Source organism: Xiphophorus hellerii, chromosome 13 (assembly GCF_003331165.1).
Source record: "Xiphophorus hellerii strain 12219 chromosome 13, Xiphophorus_hellerii-4.1, whole genome shotgun sequence".
NCBI lineage: Eukaryota > Metazoa > Chordata > Actinopteri > Cyprinodontiformes > Poeciliidae > Xiphophorus > Xiphophorus hellerii.
Window position 1 is genome coordinate 25,733,750 of NC_045684.1, and position 23,737 is coordinate 25,757,486.

Consider the following 23,737-nt stretch of genomic DNA (forward strand, 5'->3'; position numbering starts at 1 on the left):
AAGGACCTGTGCAACTAACATTTTATCATATGTGAGAGTTCTTCAAGTCCTGCTCCAGCCAACAAAGTGTGAATATGGATCATGCACCATCTCCTGTTCAAAAGGTGAAGCTAAAGACCCTGCAAACAAAGAAGTGTGCAAATATAACCACAGTCAGAATGAAGAAAACAACATGGACACTTTCAAAAAAAAAAAAGAAATTACTGTGCAAAGAGTAAATCTTTATCGAAATTTGTACAGGTCATCACTCAGGAACAAATAAAAGAATTCAAAAAGCTCCAGAGATGAGAAATCTCTCAAACTTCATTTCCTCTTATGAACTGGCAAACCAGCTTATCACATAAGTTTTCCTCATCAGACAAGAGGGTCAGAAACCACTGGGACCTGGCATCAACACAATGAAACTGTGCAAAGGCCTTCACCATAAAAGGGTCCCTTACAACAAGACCATCTATCACAGAAAACACAAAGTACTGCACCTTCATGCTGGAGACTTTTATAATGCCATGAACATGAAAATCAAAAGGTCAAACCTTGAACTGCCAGCAGAGCCCATATCCTGCTCACTGAGTATATCACAGAAGAATGGAGATTGTCTATCAAAGCAGAGAAAAGTGTACAGTGAAATACTCTGGATATAATTTTTGAGGTGTAGGGAAAGTAAGGTCATACCTTTCTTTACAAGAAAGGTACAAGTGAGAGGAAGGCTCTATCAGTGAAAAGAATCTGATACTAATATTTGTTAACATGGCATTGAAAATGAAACACATTACTGTAAAAAGTTAAACTGGGCACACTTTAAACTTGTTGGTGTTTCATAGATTGACAGAATACTGTAGTTAGGATGGTATGTGTTCAGGGGTCTAAACATTTAATCAGCAATAAACAATGCATATGCACTTTCATTCCAACATTCATTTCCTCCTTGCCAGAAAACAAACAAAATTTCCATTTGGAAATATGAAAAGTGCTCCTCTTGAGTGAGGCAACTTGTGAGCACAATGTGCACACATTGATTGATCCAGTCTCTCCTGTAAAACATCCACACCCTTTATTCTCTGAAGTTAGGTATCTATACACAATCCATAGATTTTTCAACAGTTAATGTCTTAGATTATTATCGTCTCCAGTGGCCGACACCTCTCAGGTAGGCCACCAAATCATTTGGAGACGGCGCACAAAAAAAGAAACAAATATAAAGAATGGGAAAGAACAGACGCAGGAATTACAAAAGTATGAACACAGACTGGAACCAGAACCCAGAGTTGGGTATTTTAGGTACAGAATCTGTGACCTGGATGTAGACTGAAGTTGTATGTTTGGTACATTCTCTAAAGGAACTGCTGGGATAAAAAGAGTTCACTATGTGAATAATGAAGAGGTAAAAGTATGAAGGACAGCTGCATGGAGAGGTTGTTGGCAGGTCAGGACAAACGACGTGAACTGGTTTCTCAACAGTTAGCCAGTTCAGGCACCTCTGTCTTCTCGTTCATCAGCCCGCCACCACCTGATGGTGCTAGTAACAGAATGTCCTACACACTTGTCAGCAAAACATCTATATGTTTTGCTGACAACATATAGATGTCAGCAGAAGACTGACATCTTAACTAAAGCAAAGGAAACCCCTTGCTGAAGAATGGTGGAGAGGGTTTCCAAACTTAATTTCCACAAGATTCTCTTTTGTACATAATTTTCTTGTTTCAGTTGGTGGGTACAGAAGTTGGTTGGGGCTTACTTCAAGATATCCAGGTGTTGCCCTGAACCCCAGGCTGAAATCAGTTCTGGGTGTGGATCGTTGTGATGACTCTGATGATCTCTTTGAAGCAGGTCATGGAGATGATCCATGGAAAGCACTTTGCTCTCAAATGTTCAATTCTTTAAAACAGCATAGTCTTTCAAGATCGAATTCTGCCTAATGTTATCTGTTTTTGTTCCCAACAGAATTTTTCACTTTCTTTTAATACTACTTGGCAAACAAATCATGTTTACAAACTTTAGAGTAACTTTATGTTGCATAGCAACCAGAGTGAACCCTGCTAATCTTCTATTCTCATCAATAGTCATAATAGCTTTGGAAGTGAGAAAAAAAGAACATTTTCAAATTATCTCACTAAATTGACAATGACTGGATGTCTTGAAGTAAAGGGTAAACAATAGAGAAACAGAAATATCAGACAAACACTTCAAAAGCAAATTATAAAATAATGAATAACGCTAACTTAAGCTTAAATGGCAGTTGCAAGTATAGGCGCTACCACCAGTGATTATAAAGGGAATTACAGAAGAAGGGAATTTCTGCTATAATAAGAACAACTGAGATGCACTGACAGCTTGTGTTTTGTTCAGCTTGGTAGGTTCTCATGGGTTGGTCTAAGGTAGGCACACGGACAGGCACTGCATGCGATGAAACTGTGGGGGTGAACATATCAGCTGATCTGGGAGTGCCTCAGAATGGGGGAAGTTATCAAACGAGGCTGGCCTCTGACACACATGAGAAATTAATGGGGCTCATTTTTGCCCGGTGATGGACTGCGATATGGACCGAGGTGGGATCATGTCCAACAGGTACTCTCTCTGCCGGTCTGCTAAGCTGGAAGTCTTATGGGCTCCAACAGCTGCAGGGTTCAGGTAGGCAATATTTAACCCTACAGGAACAAATCAGACAAATATAGAGCACAAAAGATTGATGCACTAAACAACACAGGAAACACTTCTTACACAATACCACCACTTACAGCCAGTACACTGGCACATTTAAATAAGGATATGAACAAAGAATTGTGACTGGCCATGACAAAACCATGAACAAGTCTACTTGGGGACATTTTGAATTATTTACAGATTCTGAAAGTGTGGCTTCTAAGCTTTCCTAAGCTTTATGGCTCTTTGAAGGGAACTGATTCTTCAGGATCCACTCACTATAAAGAGTCATTAAAAATGTACATTTTTGAACATTTGCAATTTTTCTAAAATCATTTTATCCCTTATACAGTTTTTATGAGTGAAATTCACAAAAAGTATAATCATCTATATTAAGTAAAATTAATATTTGAATGTTGCAAAACAACCACCTTAAAAATGGCTGTGTATTTCCATAAAACACTTTTTCAATTATAAATGTTAACTACCCATATACTGCTCTTTACTACAAATGTTGTGTGCGTTAATAATACTTTAGGGCAAGTTTAATCTAGAATGATAACAAAAGAAAAATAGACTTGAGTTGCTCTTGGTGAAACAAAAATCCCTTCTGCACCATAAAAGATATCCTAACTCTGTCAAATCATTTTAAGTTACATAAAAATAACAATAGGTACTGAAGTGAGTGCAGAGTATTATAAGCAAGCTAAGTTGTAAAAAAAATGAGAACAGCTGTCACTAACAGACTCGAGTTCTACCGTTCACAGCATAGAAAGAATCAAATTGCTTGGGAACGTCACATCAATACTCTCAGGAGGTGTGACTTGGCTTATTTAGTTAGAAATACATATTTTTAGAAGTTTTCAGCTTTTGTTTCATTTTCCAACAAGGCCACAGCCTTATGTTTTGTCTTAAACCTAGTTCACGTGGAACAATTTTTGGTCCCGATTTTTCCCTTCTGAAAATCTTAGAACGTTCTGCGCTCTAAGATTATCGCTTATGATAATTGTAATTGATCATCCTGCTGTGTGAAGTGCACTGTTCACTGCCTTGTCACGGTTATACTGGTGGCGAGGCATTGGTATAACTGCCTCGCCACCAAATCGCCAAAATGTTTAAGAATGCTATTACTAAAAAAAATGTTAGTAATAGAGTGCAAGAAGGGTAAAACACAATCTGTGTGCCACCTTGCTGCCGGTGGCACACAGATCGTAATAGCCTTCTAAAAAAATAAGTTCTGTCACTCACCTACAGGACATCAATTCAGTATGTTTATGGTTTATCCACCATAAACATTCCTGTATGTTTATTGTGGATTATGTCATCTCTGAAGTATTTGAACGCCCGTTACCAGCATGGGTTGAGTAATGTGTTAGAGATGTTAATGAGCCATGTCTTTACTTCAAACTTGCAACTTACTGGCCAAAACCAAAACAAAAGCATACTATATGCCTAGCATACAGTATGCTAGACATACTATATACCCAGTATGTCTAGCATACTGAGCATACATAAAGCCCAGTATTCTAGTCAGCTTTGAATTCCCCGCATGGCTCAAATGACCTTCTCAAATGGCTCAGATTTACTCTAAACAAGCTGAATTCAAACACAAAGTTTACCATTTTAAAATCTCAGATAACCAAATTTTAAAGAATGGAAGTGTTTCTTTATGACTTGAACTAGTGTACTTTGCCCAACAAACCCCGAAGAAGAATCACTGTTTTCTCAGACATTAGTTTTTTAGCTTTTATTTTCCGTTTCTGCTCTGCCGCCTTTGTGCATTACAATTAAGATGTTGAAATGTTTCACAATTTTTGTTGAATTGTCCTTATTTTATAAATACTGAAACAATGTAATATACATTCTGCTGTTCATAAGTTATTAATGTCTATCTATGTAAAAAAAGAAAACTAATAGTTTGTCCTTACCTGGGATGTTGTAAATTTGACGGCGGCTGTCATGCTGCAGTCTGTTACTACTCCCACCACTACCACAGTGCTTAGCACTGCTCATTCCCATGAGGCTGCTGGCCACAGACAGCTGAGAAGCCTGAGCAAAGTTGGAAAGGACGCCTCTTGCAGAGTTAGACAAACCTCGCTGCAGAGAAGCCTGAGGCTGCTGAGCCTAGATACAAAAAACAAAACATCATCGCTAACTTCACCTTATATGTACAATCAGACAGCTCAATTTTATATATTTTAGTCACTTATAAAGTAGTTGCTAACAAAACCTTCGGAGATTTAGTGAATAATCTACTTCAACTACACAACAATTCTTCAATTATAAAATCCCCCAAAACAATTCCTGTCCACAATACAAGAACTAGATATTTTTATATAATGATAAATTCCCTATTGTTAAAAAAATCGAAAAGCAAAAAAAAGATATCTCAATTTTGGTCACACCAGTATCCCCTGGACATTGCGGTTACTAAAAATAACTAATAAGAGTATTTAGCAAAGTCGGTGTGCTCTGATCAGAAAGTAGAAGGAGCACTGCAATCTGTCAAAAAGGGAGCCAGGGGACCCAGGGGGCAAGATACTGGGCCCCTTATGTAGCTTTTGGTAACTAGGAAATACAGTAGATGGTTGGTGGTTTCCAGTTTCAAGGAACACAGTTAAATTATTTGGTTCTGAAACCAAAGGGTTTGATCATATCATTCCAAAATTATTTTCAATTGAATTCAAGAGAAAATTCAGGAAATTCTATGGTTTTTTATCCTATAGTTTTTGTTCCCTTCCCCTACCCGTTTCTGTGAATTATTAAATGTTTAGTAAACCCTGCTGATAAACAGCTCATTTTTCTAAGGTTGAGGAAGAAACCAAAACCATAGCTGCAAAAGTACACCTGAAGAAACACTAGAATTATTTAAAGTTGAACATCACAATTGCTATAGCAATGTAACTCTTTTAGTGTTTGGTTATATATAAACTGTTTTTGCAACAGATTTGCTTGTATGTCTTCTCAATTAGCATCAAAATTGTCAAATAGACTGCAATTATCCAATAATAATAGAGAACATTTAATTTGGCATGAATGCAATGGTTTTTTTTATTGGTGTAACATAAATACTTCCAGCACACATTCCTAAAACATTATGAAGAGTGATGCAGTGTACCTGGCGCAGGGCATGCTGTCGGATCATTGTGTCAGTCTTGGAGACATTGGAGCCAGTAGCAGCAGAGCTGGGAGAGAGAGCTGCCTGCTGCTGCAACCTTTGTTCGATCTCCTGACAGACCCACACAGTTACAGTTCATTACTCTCAATGAAAAGGTTAGAGGTTAAGCCTTACCAATGGTCTTGGTCAGTGTGATTTTAAGGAAAGATAACAAAAACAACTTAAGTAGCACATGAAAAAGACAGATTTTAGTTTTGCCCTCAAACCTCAAAGTTAACCTTACAACTTACAGTGTTTATTGGGAAAATTAAACATAAATCAGGGTGTTGATGGGCTGACATTAGATTCTCACCCTGTGAGACTTAGTACTATGATACTGTGAAGCTGTGGTATTTTTACTCAGATGTTTTAAAAATAAAAGATAAAATTATCCAATGGCCAACAAAAAACAAAAACTTGTCACATTTGGTGCCTTACAAATTGCTCTAAGAACAGACTTTTATGTGTCAATGCATTGCAAATAAGATTTTTGAGCTAAAAACATCTAGAAAAATCAAGTATTAAATGCAGTAGTAGGATAAAAGTCAGTATCTGTTGATACAGTTGGTCACTTCGAAAGATTTATTGGTGGAACGTCAAAGTAACAGACTAAATAAACACATGCTAACTTTCGTAGAAATCATTACGTAATCGTGTTTATTGCAGGGTTTGCTTTTCTGCACTCAAATGATTAACATATGAAGCTAATATTAATTGGATAGTTATCCAGGTTTTAGGCTCTACTAGGTTGCTTGCACTGGACTTATTAGACATATTGATTTAGAATTTTAGACTGACAACCTAACTTTCAAAAAGCCTTACCATATTAATAGTAGTTGGTGCACAACACCTGCTATCATTCTTGAAAACAAAAATGAAAGAGACCAAATGTGTTAAAATGGGTGAAGGAGAGGCACAGCTCCGATCTGAACTCTGCTCACCCCAGAACTTTGTCTTGCTTCTTCGTTTTATCTTATAAAGACATAAAGCAATATTTTCCCAATTTAAAAGTGTACGTAGCTTTTTATAGCAGACCTTCAGACCAGTAATTGGTCAATACCATATCAATGCTGACCTGTTCCTGCTGAAGAGCCTTCACAAAAGCATTTTTCAGTCTGTTGGTATGCTCTGCTTTCAGAGCCTTCTTCTGATTGGATGTCATGCACTGCTCACAGAGGATTCTGCCACTCTTCTCTTGCTTCCAGTGGGGTGTGAAGTCTGTTCTGCACTGGGCACAGAAGAAAGGCTCCATACGGGCCAAAGACCCCCTGAATTTACCTGCACAAAACACATTGTTTCAGCACAACTAGTGACGAGCTGCACCAGATATCCATAACTTTAAGTACTCTGACAAACATTCTTCTACTTTTTATCAAATCTCCATAAATTTGAACCAATTTCTTTCTCTCCAAAAGAGGCAGGCTAGCTGCAGAGCCTCATATGAATAGTCATTTTACACATTGGTACCTTGCTACAAATAAGGTGTTATTACTACTCATACTTTGTCTGTCCGTACATCTCAGTTGTTTTTTAGAGTTCTAATCTTAAACTGTTTCTTTAAGTACTTACCCTGACTGTCCAGGACACTCTGTACCACTTCCTCCAAGCCCACCATGTAGATAAACTCACTGTTAGCTGCAGAGGGGAGGAAGTGGAGCAGTGGGGCTGGGGGTTTGGGTGGAGGGATCTCCAGCAAGGTTTTTTCCAGCTGCTTCCGTAGAGCCAGCTTGGCAGCTGCCTGACTGCTGGCCTGATCAGCCATGGAGCTAACTGCTCCACTGGCCGAGCCAGACATGGTGGATGGGCTGACTGCTGAAGCTCCAGCAAGACCACCTGTCACACCACTGGCCCCCACTGCTGCTGCTGCCTGCATGTGGGCCAGGTTCATGTACATGGCACTGGAGCTGGAGCGTTGGGAAGCTGCCACCTGCTGGCTGGCCTGTAAGGCATATTAGGCTTATCAAAAACAAAACACTTAAGACAAATTATTGAATTGCAGCCATTAGGAAGTATCATAGACAGTACTTGTTCCCCAAAATTTTACGCCAAATGTTTGCATAGAAGAAACAAAGTAATACAACTTTTCTAACAGGTTCCACCTGGAACACATTCTGGATCAAATGCAGTCTATGGTTTGTAAGGTTTACAAATATTCACAAACCAAAGCAAATACATGCTCAAACAATTGTTTTACACCAATATGACACCTCAACTTTATTTAACAGCAGAATATTCTGGCTTTGTAAAATGTACAACAAAATATTAACTTGCAATGTTCTAATTATTGTTTTCTCGGATGAAGTGGAGAGAAATATTATGAAACCACTCAATATTTTTTGAAAGTTTTTTTAGTACTGGTGGTGCAGTCGGGAAAGAAGTGCAAAGAAAGACATGCAATAAATGGCTGGAAATCAAAGATGCAGCTGTGCAGGATTACAACAAAGTTTAAGGATATTTTTTTCCCATATCATATTTAAAAGCCTCATTGTTCATATGTGAATAGAAACAACTTTTGGGTCTTTTTATTGCCTTGAGATGATTTCTGAATATCTATTTAAGTCAGTGAAGTAACTCTGCCCACAGAACTAAAACTTGTCAAACACCTTAATTAGACTATGGTTGACAACTTTATTCCAACCACTGACCAATTCTCTTTGATTGGTCAAAACAACAACAACAACACTTGCAGCTTGAATAAATGAGGCCAGGAGAAATTCCCACCTGCTGATAGTTTACCGCACTGGTCATGCTGGATGAGCTGGATCGTGGCATCCCAGGTTTGGAGGACACCCTCTGGCCCTGTAGTTGGGATGGACTGGGGGCAATCACTCGTTGGGACATAAGCATTGGAGGCAGGCTGGTATTGGCAGAACGAATGACTGTATGACCCTAAAAAAGGAAGAACGAACAAACAGCATTAGAGGGAAATGAGGATCGTTACCTTAAGGACTGGAACACCACCCTTAAAAATTCAAGGCTCTGGATTTTAGAATTGGGGTGATGTGCTCTATTTTCCTGTTTTTTGTGGAAATGTGAGCAGCAGCATTCTGTATCAGCTGCAGCTGTATGCTATTTCTTTTTTTAGGCAGACCTGTGAAGACATTGTTGCAGTAATCAATGCAAATAAAGTTAAACACATGGATGAGTTTTTCTAGATCTCGCTGAGACACTAGTCCTGTAATCCTAAAAATGTTCTTCAGGTGATAGAAGGCTGACTTTGTAACTGTCTTTATGTGGCTCTGAAGGTTCTGGTCAGAGTCCATCACTACTCCCAGATTTCAGGCATGATTGCTACTTTCTAGCAGTAATAGCTGAAGCTGAGTGTTGACTCTAGATTGGTCCAAAGATGATAATTTCAGTTTTGTCTGCATCTGTTTAGTGCTTGTATGCGGTTCAAAGTCACCTGGTGACATCGTAACATCCTGCATAGTTATGGTATCCCATCTTATTTCCTGTTATTACCTGAGCTAGTAGGAGAATGTAGATATTTTAAGTAAGAGGGGTCCTAGGATCGAAACTTGGGATACCCCACATTTAACTTCTGTCCTCTTCCATGAGAAATTAACTATTGAAACAAAGAAATCTGTGTTCTTTATGTAAGATTCAAACCAACTGAGTACTGGACCAGAGAGTCCTACCCTACTCTCCAGTCATTCAGTAATAACTTACATTGCCAAAAGTATTCGCTCATCTGCCTTGACTTACATATGAGTTTAACTGACATCCCATTACTAAGCTTTTGCAGCTAGAATAGCTTTAACTCTTCTGCTCACAAAGTTTAGGAGTGTTTATGGGGATTTTTGTCCATTCTTCCAGAAGTGCATTTGTGAGGTCACATAGTGATGTTGGATAAGAAGGCCTGGCTCTCAGTCTCCGCTCTAATTCATCCCAAAGGTGTTTATTAGGTTGAGGTCAAGACTCTGTGCAGGCCAGTCAAGTTCATTGACCCCAGACTCTGCCATCCATGTCTTTATGGACCTTGCTTTGTGCTCTGGTGCTCAGTCATGTTGGAAGAGAAAGGGGTCAACTCCAAACTGTTCCCACAAAGTTGGGAGCATGGAATTATCTAAAATGTCTTGGTACTGGAACTGGGACCAAGGGGCCAAATCCAGCTCCTGAAAAGCAACCTCACACCATAATCCTCCTTCCACCACACTTTACATTTAGCACAATGCAGTCAGACAAGTATCGTTCTTCCTTTCAACCGCCAAACCCAGAGAATGTGTTGTAAGTTTATCATGGAATTTTTTTAATTGAGTGAATAAACTGAATAAAACTGAAACTATTTATAGAAAATTACTATAAAAACAACAGATATACTGTAAACATAATTAATGTACATCAGTAAAAAAAACATGGCAAAACTGCATAATACATTATGACATTTTATTGTAAAAATCAAGTCTATGATAAATTACCGGCAGCTGCAGATGCCAAAATTTTACTATTAAAAATATAGCACAACACACAAGGGAATGTAGTTTGTCAGCATTTCAAAATGGGAAATTATACAGGAAATAAGTCCAAAGTAAACAAAAATACAGGCTATGACTAATACACTTACAGAAACAATTTCTACTTAAACATTCAGTTAAAAACAGAACAGATTCAATTTTCTGTCTAGTATCCTCACATGACACTACTGAGATCTGAAAACCCCCCAGCATGTGTCCACATGAGGAATAATCCATGGTGGAAGAAATTCATGTGACAAAAGGACTCTTTGCTCTGGGTTGATCAAGAGTAACAAGTGGCTGAGTCCAGACTTTGCTGAAGAGGATGTGTAACATGGACATCATCTTTAAAATAGCTTGAGGCTCATATGTTGTCAGTCAAGTGTTCATCGCAAGATCCTCTGCAGTTGGAAAACAGAAAAAAAGCAAAAGTTAGAATGATGCACTACATGAACGTCTTATAAACTCAGCATTTGTTTGTGTTTGTTTCACCCTTGTTGAATTGCACACTGATAGGGTTTTACAGTAAAGCCTGAAAATGTATAACCTTCTTAAAAATACAATTAAAGACATCTGGCATTGTTTGCTACTGTGAAATGAACCACTGCTTACCTCAACATTGCCTTGGCAAGACTGAGTCATTGGGTCTAGGCTTAAGACTGGTTTGACAGAGTATAATACAGACTGGAACTTTAAACAGGCGATGTTGTCATTTCTGATTGAAAATTCCTAAGTTCTTAAATAAGTGTTTCTGTCAACTGAGGTGCCGCTGCAACCAGACAAAAACATCAGACAAAGACCTATTTTCCAGAGAATTTTCTTGAATTCCCTGGAAAACAGGAATTCCATCGTCCCATTTGGGATAAACATGTTTCTCTTTACAACTTTTTACTTTTTGGAGCACTCATTCAGGATAAATGACACAAGACAAACTCAATGTAGAAAGACTCTGGTCTAATACCACTGCCCAAAAATAAAAAAAATCCCCCAAAAATTCAGAAACGAAGGGTTGTTTAATTAAAACAGCCCTTATTTGGTGTGTATATTGCAATCAATTGTTTAGGTTCGAGCTTTATATCTTGTTATAATTCCATGTTCATAATGAGTCATTCCCTCATCAAAACATGCTTTAGAGATTCTGTGATTTTTAATATAATTTGTTGACAGACATGGTGATTCAGAAAGGAAAAGACAGTGTAGTGGAAAATTTTAAGGTTACTATGATTATGAGTAAAACATGCATAACAGTATAATGATTCTTGTGTAATGCACACGCTCATGGGAAAGTCTTCTGAAACTTTCTCTGACCTCTGAATTACAATAAAGTTATTAAATTATTTCTTTGCTTGTACCCTCATGACGTCCTTGAAGGATTAATGTTTCTTGTTAAAGAAGATGCCTTCTATCTGTTTGTAACTAAGCAGACTGTCAAACTGTGAATGGAATGAACCCTTCCTATAAAACTATATGCTGTGTTCTGTTAGGGGCTCTTTCTCCTGATTGTGTCCAGTAAGCAGATTCTTCGAACCCTGTAAAGCCTTCGGATAAATACTGAGTAAGAATAGATGTTTTTCCTCTGGTTCTCTGGTTTTTGAAACAGTTTTTCCCTCACTCTTTGCTAAAGAAAATTCCCACAACAACAGAAATGCAGATAACAAAGACAAAAAAATTTAAATGGAAACATAGGACAATCTCCTTATGGAAAATTGTACATGGAGTGTTGTAGGAATTACATTACACTACCTTTGCCATGCTGAGAAAAATTCATCAATGGGTTAAGAAATTAAGAGGAAATTCCATTTTATTATTGGGGGCACAATAAACAAGGAGATTTCTTAAATGCAATTTTGAGGGAGGGGTTGGGGTTGAAATATTTGCCACCTTCGATAAAAAAAGCTCAAGTCTATCAATGCAATGTGGCTAGTTTTGCTAGTCTTGATTTCAGGGCATAACAAAGCAGTTTATCATGATTCAGCTAAAGTAATGAAATGATTTTTATTGTTAATGTATTTCATCCCATTGAGAAGTGGAAGTAAAAAAAAGGTGATACGTGTCTTTTGTTTTAAGTATTTACTTACTGGAGCTTGTTTTGCTTGAGTTGCAGAGCCACAGCTAGCTCCTCACTTGAGACAGCTGAACTTGCTCAAAGGAATGAGAAACTGCTTTTTTGATGTGAACAATTGACACAATGATTCGAAGATTGAACAAGTAGTTTTGAGAATTTAAATTCTGCTCTGAGAAATGCACCCAAGCAACTGAGAAAAACTGCAAAATATTTAATATTTAAGGTTTTTTTAAACTTGCAGCCTCTTAACTGTCATGAGGACAACAATGTCCTTATGGACTCAGTGACTTACATGCAAGTATTTTGGGGGTGACAGTTAAGAAGTTAAAGTAAAATTTTATCACTGATACTAAGCTTAAAATCTTCTTCCAAGTATTACTAAAGAACTGAAACAAAAGCTAAAGCGTTCTTCACTGTTTTAACTTGAATGCAAGAACATTTCATTCCAAGTAATTCAATTCTAGTGAATCAATACTTGAAGAAGCTGCTTCTGCCATTAACAATAACTCTAAGCATATGCAGTCTAAAGGTAACCTGAAATAAAATTTGAAGCATCTAAATACATCTATATTAAATAACTGCTAATATAAATGGAAATGGAAGGGTTGTGTTTCTGAGAAAAATTTGCATTAAATGCTCCGTATAGTAAAAATGTTTCTCTCCTAACAGCTGCAAAGCATGTAAATTAACAGCACGGCTCACATTAATTAAAGGGAAATACATATACTTTTTTATCAGTTGGTAAAAGTTAGCTAGCTTCAATTTAAACTCTGAAAGATGCTTACCTGGGATTCTTTCCGAGTGTGCAGAAATAGCGGAAACTTGATTTCAAAGGTTGCGTCTCAGTTCAGTGGCTGCAGCCTTCGACGGACCAGTCCAAGCCAGTCTCAGCACCATTAACTAGCGCCTTCTAGCTAGCACTTATGCACTTGGACTGACAACACTGTGTTGAGTTCAGGAAGCTCAGAGCTACTGCTCAACTGTAGGATTGCAGAGTTAAAAATGTTAAACAGTACTGTGGTCTTGATAGTGATGCTGCTATCAAGCAGAAATACAATCTGGGGAACTCCGTGTTTACATAACAAACAACAGTAACTGCATTAACTGTAAACCTTGAAGTCTAACACAAAGTTATCTGAAAAACGCATAAAAAACTGTGTCGAGACTTGTTGCCCTAAGCCTACTACCTCTTTGCCCACTACAATACATTGCAAACAGCATTGCCTAACGTACCGCTATCTTACTATATGACAGATGTATGGTGAGCATAAAATTACACATAATCAATATAATTAATTCACATGGCAAATTGGTGATATCACCAGTTTACCAGGTACATATGATTAGGTTTGGCCTATTATGACACAAAGAAAGTTTGATGCAGCTGAGCGCTTCTGTGTGGAAGTTATTCCACCTTGATGCTTTATGGCGAATGGTCAGATTTTGAGGTTGGCCACGTCCAAACGCTTTGATGTAGGAAAAGGATTTTGATAACTATTAACCTTCAATGCCTCAAAAGACGATGCTGAGGGATTCTGAAGTCTGTATGTCAAAAGCTGTAGGAGGAGTTCGCTCAGATACAACTTTTATAAAAGTGGCTCTGATCCAAAATGGCCGACTTCATGGCTACAACAGACTTTTTTAAGGTCCTGTGAAAATACACATGCTGAATTTCATGATTGTCAGTCAAAGCTTGGTTGGGGGTGATTATTTAAAGTACTCTAGGGCGCGCTGTGGGGGAATTAGGCCACGCCCAGTAAATATTGGACTGAATTCCTTTTGTGGGTGGATTAAGACCGATCACAGTGAGTTTGGTACAGCTCGGCTGAAATATGTGGAATTTAGAGCCAACGTATGGCAACGGGCGTGACCTGTGACTTCGTCACGCCCATGGCCTCCAGCAAAAAACTCTTTGCACTTTAAAGTAAGTAAGACCAACTTGTTATCTGCACAGGTGGGGACTCAAGTCACATGACTTGGACTCAAGTAATTAATATTAAGGCTTTAGAATTGACTTAAAAAAATGTTCAGAGACTTGAACTTAACTTCTTAACAGGTTCAAGACTTGAATTGGACTTGAACCTGTTTACTTGAAAAGACTTGATATTTTTAAAAAAAATCTATAGCTTAAAACACATTATTTATAAAGTGGGCCCCATTAATTTGTTTCACTCATTCCGTGTAAACAGACGTAGACCGTCCCTCTACTTTAACTTTTATTTTTTTAAAAAATTTTAAACGGGGAGGGAGCCGGTAGGAGATGAAAAAAACGCTAAAAGCACATATGCTCCTGCGAATAATTTCTTTTGGGTACATGAATTATGAAGTATGCAACAAAAACAGACTGTAACATGCAAAATCTACATGAAGATCTCAGATGGGGTTGCAACAACTTCCAACTTTTTAAAGTTTAAAGTTGCACATACAGTAGAATGGTAGGTGGTACTTTTCTTTTGCTATGAGATAGTTGACTTCAGCTATCTTCGTGTTATTAGCAAGTGTACTCCAGGCTACATTAGCAAGTGTACTCCAGGCTACATTGATGAAGCAGCGTAGCTTTCACTTGTAAGCAATGTTTTGTCATGCTATATAAATCTGGTCTTTCAAATGCATCAACTTTTGCCTGTCATGACTTGAGACTTGACTTGACTGTCTTTACTTGAGACTTGACTTGGGATAAAGACTTGAGACTTACTTGAGACTTGTAAAACACTGACTTGGTCCCACCTTTAGTTATTTGTCTTCTGACACAAGCTCCATCTCTGGAGCTTTCCAAGTAAAAAAAAAAAGTCACTTCCTGTTTTGAAGGGGTGGGGCTTAGATGACGTCAGAATATGACAACATCCAACGTGGATCACTCATACCAAGTTTGGTGCCAATTGAACATTTTATGTGAAAGCTATAGTGCTTTCTTTGCATTTGTGAGTTTGTTGCTTGGCCACACACCCAAACATGCTCTAAAACTCATGATGTTGATAACTTTTAATGCCCCATCCCTTAACTATGTCCCTTCACCGAAAATGAAGATGATAGCTCAAAATTCCTAGGAAGAGTTTGTTAAAGTTCAAAGTGTGAAAATATCAAAAATGGCCAAAATTTGCCCTTTGACCCAAAATGGCTGCCTCCCTGTCCATTTTACGGCAAACCTTCAGGAGACCTTTTTTCTTCACTTGGGGTGAGCTACCTACATACAGAATTTCAGATCTCCACAATGTACGGTTTGCCCTATCTCCTGTTAGGGGGCGATGTCAAGCAATGTGGCCACGTCCACTTTTGATTCCACTGGAATCCGAAAATTTCACACTGGGAACAATATTGGGCAAAGTTTGGTGAGTTTTTGAATATGTTAAGGCCTACAAAAAGACATGTAAAAAGATGGAAAAAAAAAGAATAATGTCTAAGACAAAAAAATCTTGTGATTACAATAGGTAATATCATACCAGCATTCTATTCTCTGTAAAAAATAATTTCTGCAGTCCGATTAAAGGTTTCACATCACAGAGCTGCAAAATTTGGCCTATGTGTACTGTTAATCTTATGTTAATTAACTACTAGCAATATCAAACTATTAATTTTACAATTTCTAAAATTTTTACAATAAATTTCTGTTTTCTACATTTCATAAGAGAAATGTAGAAAACATAATGCAAAATTTATGTTTGAGTTATGGTAATTCAATGTATTTTCAAAATAATGTTTAGGATGTTACAGTCTAACAGTTGGTACTTTACAAATTTTTACTATAAATTTTAAAGATATTTTTACAGTGTAGGTGCAGGCTGTGCAGAGTCCAGAGAAACATCCAGTATCTCACAGCAGCGTGCAAGATATAGCAGGACAGGAATTGATGCAACGCTATAACCAGCACAGATAAGGCTGTCATCTGGTTTGGTTATGTTACATATTACTGATACAGAACTAACACTACACAAACCGATTTTAAGAAAATTTTTTACATTATAAAAATTCTAGAAGCTCCCAGGAGTGTCTGTCTCATCCCTGGGGATCAGGGGATTCATTTAGCTTACATTGTGATTTATAAGAAACTGGAGGGAATAGGAACAGGGGGTTGACATTTTCAGGACTGTAAATGTATGTGACAATAAGTCTAAATGAAGAGACGAGAGATATTTTGTAAAATGTACTTCTACCCAAATCCTTAACACTGGACAAAATATTCTTAATTTTGTCCCTTATATGAAAAACACATTGAAATACCTGTGCAGTTCGGAGATTTTGAGGCTCAGTGTTGTGCAAGCCTGGCCTCACAGGCAACTTTCCAATACCTGAAGAGCTGTGAATGGGAGGAGGCTGAACAGAGGATGCAGAGCTCTGGACCGCTGGGACCTGCACACAGATAGCAATCTACATTCAGGTTGTAATAAGTGAGCTGTAAGTCCTTTTTCACACATGAAATTTATACAATATGTTTTTCTTCCTAAATGGTTTCATAGAATGTATTGCTACATTTACTACAAGCTGAAAAGAATGTAGTAAGCCTTTTTGCACTGTGGGGCCAGCCTGGCCCTATTGTATTCTGGCCCTGGCTGTGTGTGCATTAAACAGAGTGATGCCTTGAAAGAGAGAGGGCCACTGTATCAAGAAAATGCCGGTTGAAGATGCCTATGCCTGCCAGCTGGAGACTGTGGAACACTTTCATTCCTTGATGTCACATCCAGGTCTTTCTATATGGCCTTATCAGCGAGGAAGCTGAGAAAAAACACTACCTCAGCTTTACCTTTAACTAAATCACAAAAAAATTCTCATTTGAGTATTATCTCTAAATTGGACTCATCTGAACTACAGCTCTGCCTCTAAAAAGTTATTGAAACCAATGAATTGTGGTAAATAAAGAATGTGCTTGATGGGAACAACTGACTTTTGTTTAGGAGGAGGTGAGAGAGGGGTGGAGTCAACTTAGGGGGGAGGATGGAGTATACGTTTTAGGTATATGGTTCAATTTACCCCACACCTATGCTCAACTTAGTCCTACTCCATACACAGGGTAAGTTGTGCCATGAGGCAACTTTTTTGGTCCTGATACATTATCTAAACAGTTATGTTTACACTGTTACAAGTAGTATTAAAATATTATAAGTATCTGCAAGAAGAGAAGACCGGAAATCTTTTGCCATTGCTACTGAATGTGAGGACAATAAATAAACTGGAGATGAAAGCTATTAAAGCTGCAGTATATATATACTGTATATATATATATATATACACTTCTCATTGAATTCAATGAGAAAGTGTGTCCAAACTTTTGGTCTGTATTGAGTACAGACCAAAGGTTTGGACACACAGTTGTGTCCAAACTTTTGGTCTGTACTGTATATATACTGTATATATATAAATAAAGCTTCTCTGTCTTCTCCAGTGCTATTCAGAACCAAGAGGCTGGTTTGAGTGCTGTCAATCACAATTTACTGTTGTGCTGTTCATTCCCCCTCGCAATACCCCTCCTTGCTTTATGCTAAGCTGTAGCTAGCAAAGCCCTTCATAAAAGGGGCACAGCCCACCTGACGGTGGCTGTTATCACTATAATGGCCACTGATGATGGCAGATAAACGGTTTTCCTGTAACAGTGAGTTGTTTCTGTGCCATTAGCTCAGCTAGTACATGAGCTTGATTGACAGTGCTAAGACACTCCTTTTGGTTCTCATTGGCTGTGCATTTCTTGAAACCTAAATAGCAGCACAGGGACGAGATAGAGAATATTGATCTTTTCACAGATCATCTGTCTCATAAGATTGCTGTCACAACATGGTGAGGTTGCCTTTTGCCAGCCACATAGAAATGACATCAATGCCATGACTGAATGTGTGACTGACTACATAAACTTCTGTGTGGACAGCACAATCCCCACCAGAACAGCGAGATGCTTCCAGAATAACAAACCCTGGGTCACCAGTGAACTAATGGAACTGTTAAGCAAGAAAAAAGAGCCTTTAGGGAATGAGACAGGGAGTTATTGAGGAGTATACAGAAGCAAGTCAAAGACAAAATTACAGACAGAAAGGATAAGTACAAGAAGAAGCTGGAGAATAAACTGTAGAGGAACAATATCTGTCTTCATCCAAATCGGGAAATGCTGTTCATCCCTCTCAGAAGTCAGGTGAAGAGGCACCGGAACAAGGCAACAGGTCCAGACGGTGTCAGCCCCAAAGTCCTGAAGGCCTCAAGCTCCAAAGCAGCTCTGTGAGATTCTGCAACATCTCTTCAACCTTAGCCTGACCCCAGAGAGGGTTCCATTGTTGTGGAAGACAACCTGCTTGGTTTCCGTACCAAAGAAAACTCACCCATCAGTCATCAGTGACTATAGACCTGTTGCCCTGACATCTCACCTCATAAAGTGTTGTGGGGACACTCCTCACCTGATTAAGCAGATAAGCACATATTAGGACTGGTGTGAAGACGCCATCATATACCTGCTTCAACAAACCTACTGTGATCTGGACAAAGTAGGCAGCAATGTGAGGATCAAGTTCTTTGATTTCTCCAGTGCATTTAGCACAACTCAGCTTGATTTGCTTTGTCAGAAACTCCAGAAGACACAGGTGAAGGCCTCAATCACCTGGATTTATTGCCTCTTTTCCACTGGCTCTACTGCAGCAGCCCTGCTCTACTTGGCCTGGCTTGGCTCGGCTCTACTACGAAGTAACCACGTTTCCACAGACCTGGCTCGGTTTGTAGAGGAGCAACGCCTCCTGGCGGTGGGGGGTATAGAGCCCCACCTCCAGGCAAATGTGCTGTGCTTCATTACTGTGCGACCAAACCCAAGTTGTTATTTTTCCTAGACAAAAGAAGAGAGAGCCGAGCTATTTTTTATAGCCTGATTGTGACTTTTTTGAGATTTCAAGAAAAGGCACAGTGTGAGGAATGCTGCGAATGTGAAGGACAGCTGATTTCCGCCTTGCAGCTGGAAGAAATCAGGTGGCCCAGAAGTTGCAAGAAAGGGTATCGCCGCTTTCTGTATTACAACTACTTTAAAACTTGTAGTGCAGAATATACATGCGCTATTTTTAGCCAGGGTGTTGCGAATAACTTTAGTATCGAAATTGTCATATGTTGGCACGGTACTTTCATAATATATTCCAGTGGGCTTTCAGAAGTTGGTAAACTGTCACTGTCAGATGTTGGCAGACCATAAGTGTGATTATTCTTGCAGTCCTCTGACTTGTAAGATGTCTCATCTTATGTCCATCTTCCTGACTGTCAGTCAGTATTTACCTTCAGGATGTCCAGAGACCTCCACCTTTCTGAAGCAGGGATCACATGTGTCCAATGCGTTGATAAAACATTTGCCATTAAGAAAATTTAGCTGATGTTCTTACAGAGTTGAACTGAATAAATTATCTATTGATTTTAACTACTCAATATGTTTATGACTCATCTGATGTTCAAGTTATACTGGAAATGAATAAAGTTGTATTCCTTCTAATCCAAGTAGCTCTAGTTTCGATCAAACCTTCAAAGTTTTCACATATCTGGTCACTAAGAATTGATTGAGTTTAAACTTTTAAACCTCCAACCTTCAAAGAACAACAAAATAGAATCCAGTAATGGATACAAATCTTATATATATATATATAAAATAATGACAATTATCACTGAAAACTAGGCGGCACCAGATGAGCCGTGTTTAGTTGCAGCCGCAGCGCAGAGTCTGACAAACATATATACAGTATATACTGTACATATATATATATCTTATATCTTAATCTGCTGTTAATGTGAGCGACCATGCAGAGATCTTAAAAACTCTTTTCATAAAGCTCGTGCAACCAAACAGTTTCTGTGGCGCTTTTAAAAACTCACACATAAAATGAAAGCGCTACTAAAGCCACATAAATTATATTGTGTTAAAAATTATGATGCAAATTGAATTTAAGTGTCATAAAGATTAAAATTTTTGTTGTGCTATTAAATTTATAGATGGTATTGTGTGGCAGGACTCTTTGAATCACTGTAATTCATTTCAGAGAGCTGGTTGATTAGTTTGTCTTGTGAGCTCAATTAAAGGAAATCTACTTAAGAAGGATGTTCCACATTATTAAGCAGGCCACAGGTTTCAAGCAATATGGGAAAGAGAAAGAATCTCTCTGCTGATGAAAATCATCAGATAGTGTATTGCCGTATGATAAATATCTAATGTTTTCATACCTTGACAAAAACTGAAACGTTATTGTACTGTGAAGAGATTTGTGGCTGATTCAGAACAAAGATAGGTTTGTACAGATAAAAGCAGAATGAGGAAGGTTTCTGTTAGACAAATTCATCGGATTAAGAGAGCAGCTGTTAAAATGCCCTTACAAAGCAGCAAACAGTTATTTGAAGCTGCTGGTGCCTCTGGAACCTCAAGGTGGAGGATCCTCCAGAGGTTTGCGGTGCATGAACCTACTATTGGGCCCCTAACCAGAGCTCACAAGCAGAAATGGTGGCAGTGGGCCCAGCCGTACATGAAGATTAATTTTCAAACAGACTTGTTCACTAATGACTGCTGTGCAACCCTGGATGGTCCAGATGGACGCAGTAGTACATTGGTGGTGGATGGCCACCACGTCCCAAAACGGCTGTGACGTCAGCAAGGAGGTGGTGGAGTCATTTTTTGGGCCGAAATCATGGGGAGAGAGAGAGCTGATCGACCCCTTCAGAGTCCCTGATGACCTCAGCAAAGTATATGGACTTTCTGACTGATCACTTTCTTTCATGGTTCTAAAAGAAGAGCCGTACCTTCCGTAGAAAAATCATCTTCATGCATGATAATGCACCATCTCATGCTGCAAGGAATACCACTGTGTCATTGGCTGCTATGGGCATAAAAGGGGGAGAAACTCATGGTGTGGTCACCATCCTCTGACCTCTGACCTCAACCCTATTGAGAACCTTTGGAGTTTCCTCAAGCAGAAGATCTGAGGGTGGAATGCAGTTCATATCAAAACAGCAGCTCTGGGAAGGTTTTCTGACATCCTGCAAAGAAATTAAAGCAGAAACTTTCCACAAACTCACAAGTTCAACGGATGCAAGAATTGTGCAGGTGATATCAAAGAAGGGGTCCTATGTTAACATGGAACTCGGTCTGTTAAGATGTTTTTGATTGAAATAACTTTTGATTTTAGTACATGTGACCACTTAATGCTGCACATTCAAAGAATGACCGTTTGCAGTTCTTTATAATCCATAAAATGTTTAGGAAATCTGCTGTGCATAATAATTTGGAACAGTGCATTTTGAGTTTATTTTTGAAAAAAATACTGTTCTGTAGCTTTGTTCAGTATAATTTGATTTATACTGTAATAGTTCATGACTTGAAAATTATACTGACCATCATTTGCATTGACAATTTAAGAAAATCTGAGAAAATATCACTTGCATAATAATTTGGAACACGCTGTAAATGTCCCATTTATCCCTCTGTATCCAGCACAGATGCTCAGTGAAGCGGATTTAGGTCTTCATGCAGGGCCAGTCAATGGTCGTATGAGGCCTTGAGCAAAATTTGACTTAGGGGCCTCTCTTCCTGCTAAGAACATCAGCACCACTAACAGCATTTCACCGTGGATTTAGTAAATTCTGGGAGAAGGGGATAGTTTTTGGCCAACCTAAAAAGAAATCAGTTATAATAGCAGGATACTAATTTGTATTTGTGAACAAAGAGAGCTCAAACTCAAAGATTAAACTCAGAGCATCAGATTGCAGCTATGGTAACAAAACAATTTAACTATGTAAAAGTTCAAAGAACAATCTTCAAAGTAAACTTGCCAGCTCCTTAAAATCTTAAATTTAAATGTTAAACAATTTCAAATCTTTGATTTATGTATGCTGACACCATTAAATCAAATTTAGCATCATTGATATTTTCAATAAACAAATTGTTTTAACACAACAATTGTTAAAACAATTAACAATTGTTACAGGACATTTTAACACATTTTCTGTGTTAAAATGTTAGTATTTATGCATTTATGGGGGGCATTATGGAAACGCTGACTTAGTTTGGATTAAACAAAAGCGGAAATAATTGATATTCATTTTAATTGTATTTTATGATATGTTGTTTTTAAGACTCTATAGTTTCACTGGCAATGTCTTCCTGTAACATATAACTATCCAGTAATGTCTTACATTTCCTGTCTTAACATGACATCTTTTAATACAAAAATACAGTGGACCACTGGTGGACTGTCGGTGGACCGCCTCGGCGCTAAAACCACCGGGTTTAGCAAGTTTTCTGGGAGAAACCCTGTGTAATGAAACGTTGCATTTGTTCCAAAGGCTGATCTTCCCGTCACTAACATTGGTCTAATATTTTGGTGCTCTAGTGACAGTGTCTGCTATCACTAAATGAAAATATTTTCATTTAGTGGTTTTGTGTATATGACAAAAAATAATAAGCTATAGCTTATTATTTATTATAGCTTATTATTATTCTCTTCTAAGGATGTAAATAACCTAACCTTTTGAACAACGTTCTCCTTCTGCATCTGGCTTTGTCTAAGCTTCTTGAGCAAGACGAGTCGGGCTTCTTCCAGGCGCAGCTCTTCCCTCAGAGCTTTGATCATCTGCTGTCGCTCCTCTCCTGTTTTTCCCTGGAGAAAACACACACAAACACACGCATACACAGTAACTACTTTTATAAAGTGACTTTTACAGTCATGGATTTTTAACTAAAACCATTAACTTTTGTAATGATACTTGGTTGAATTGGCTCACCAAGGTCCAACCATGTTTCAAATCAACATGAGTGGCGAAAGAAAAATGGTTATATGCCAGTTTATGGAAAAACAGATTCAGAACAAAAAGCAGCAATTTCACTGAACATTTTATACACTGAAAAGTTTTAAACCCGCGGTGTCTAAAGTCTGATTCTGGGACCATTTGCAGTCAGAATGATTTTGTGGGCCCCATTTCAAGAGTGGCCCAATTGTGATTCATCAGCCAAGTTAGTTGATGCAAATATATGGTTTTAAAGATTTTATTTATCAAGACTAAGATATTAGAAAACAATCAGCACCCAAATTTATTGACCTTGTATAAAGTTCTTTTGGTAATTTGTCAAACTGGGAAAACATGCAGGTTTATTTTGTGCTTCAAATCTACCATGAGTTATAGATCCCTACCAGACTACCGTATTTTCCGGACTATGAGTCGCAGTTTTTTTCCATAGTTTGGCCGGGGGTGCGACTTATACTCTGTAGCGACTTATGTGTGAAATTATTAACACATTATTATATCATATCATGTTATTTTCACACTAAACCATAAGAGGGCACTCTAGATCTGTGTTGATAATTTCAACATTGGCGGTAACTTATAAAAACAACTGAGAAGGACTTAACAAAAATGGCACCAAAAAGAAAATCATTTTCTGCAGATTACAAGCAGCAAGTAGTAAAATATACAGCCGAAAACGGTAATCGA

At 38.2% G+C, this 23,737-nt stretch overlaps 1 protein-coding gene and 2 long non-coding RNA genes across 4 annotated transcripts in view; 1 reads left to right on the forward strand and 2 right to left on the reverse strand.

Moving 5' to 3' along the window:
- Positions 1-200: 200 nt before the first annotated feature.
- The window catches only part of gatad2b (GATA zinc finger domain containing 2B), a 48,940-nt gene continuing 25,403 nt past the window's right edge, over positions 201-23,737 (reverse strand). Inside the window, exons 4-11 of one of the 2 annotated variants that reach the window (XM_032581750.1) lie at positions 22,774-22,905; positions 16,535-16,663; positions 8,519-8,686; positions 7,367-7,736; positions 6,873-7,075; positions 5,759-5,869; positions 4,569-4,764; positions 201-2,645 (exon numbers count right to left, since the gene is read on the reverse strand). In XM_032581750.1, the coding sequence (XP_032437641.1) occupies positions 2,509-2,645; positions 4,569-4,764; positions 5,759-5,869; positions 6,873-7,075; positions 7,367-7,736; positions 8,519-8,686; positions 16,535-16,663; positions 22,774-22,905 (1,446 nt within the window). In that variant the 3' untranslated portion in view covers positions 201-2,508. The remainder of the gene's footprint in view (positions 2,646-4,568; positions 4,765-5,758; positions 5,870-6,872; positions 7,076-7,366; positions 7,737-8,518; positions 8,687-16,534; positions 16,664-22,773; positions 22,906-23,737) is intronic. The other variant, XM_032581751.1, reaches the window with a different exon arrangement.
- Positions 8,714-23,737, forward strand: part of LOC116731892 (uncharacterized) — a 187,411-nt gene continuing 172,387 nt past the window's right edge. The window contains exon 1 of the long non-coding RNA XR_004341650.1: positions 8,714-9,876. This is a non-coding gene — a long non-coding RNA (uncharacterized LOC116731892). The remainder of the gene's footprint in view (positions 9,877-23,737) is intronic.
- Positions 10,170-16,527, reverse strand: LOC116731898 (uncharacterized). The gene is made up of 2 exons (XR_004341657.1): positions 13,102-16,527; positions 10,170-10,652 (listed from the first exon to the last, which is right to left on the reverse strand). It is a non-coding gene; the product is annotated as an uncharacterized LOC116731898 (long non-coding RNA).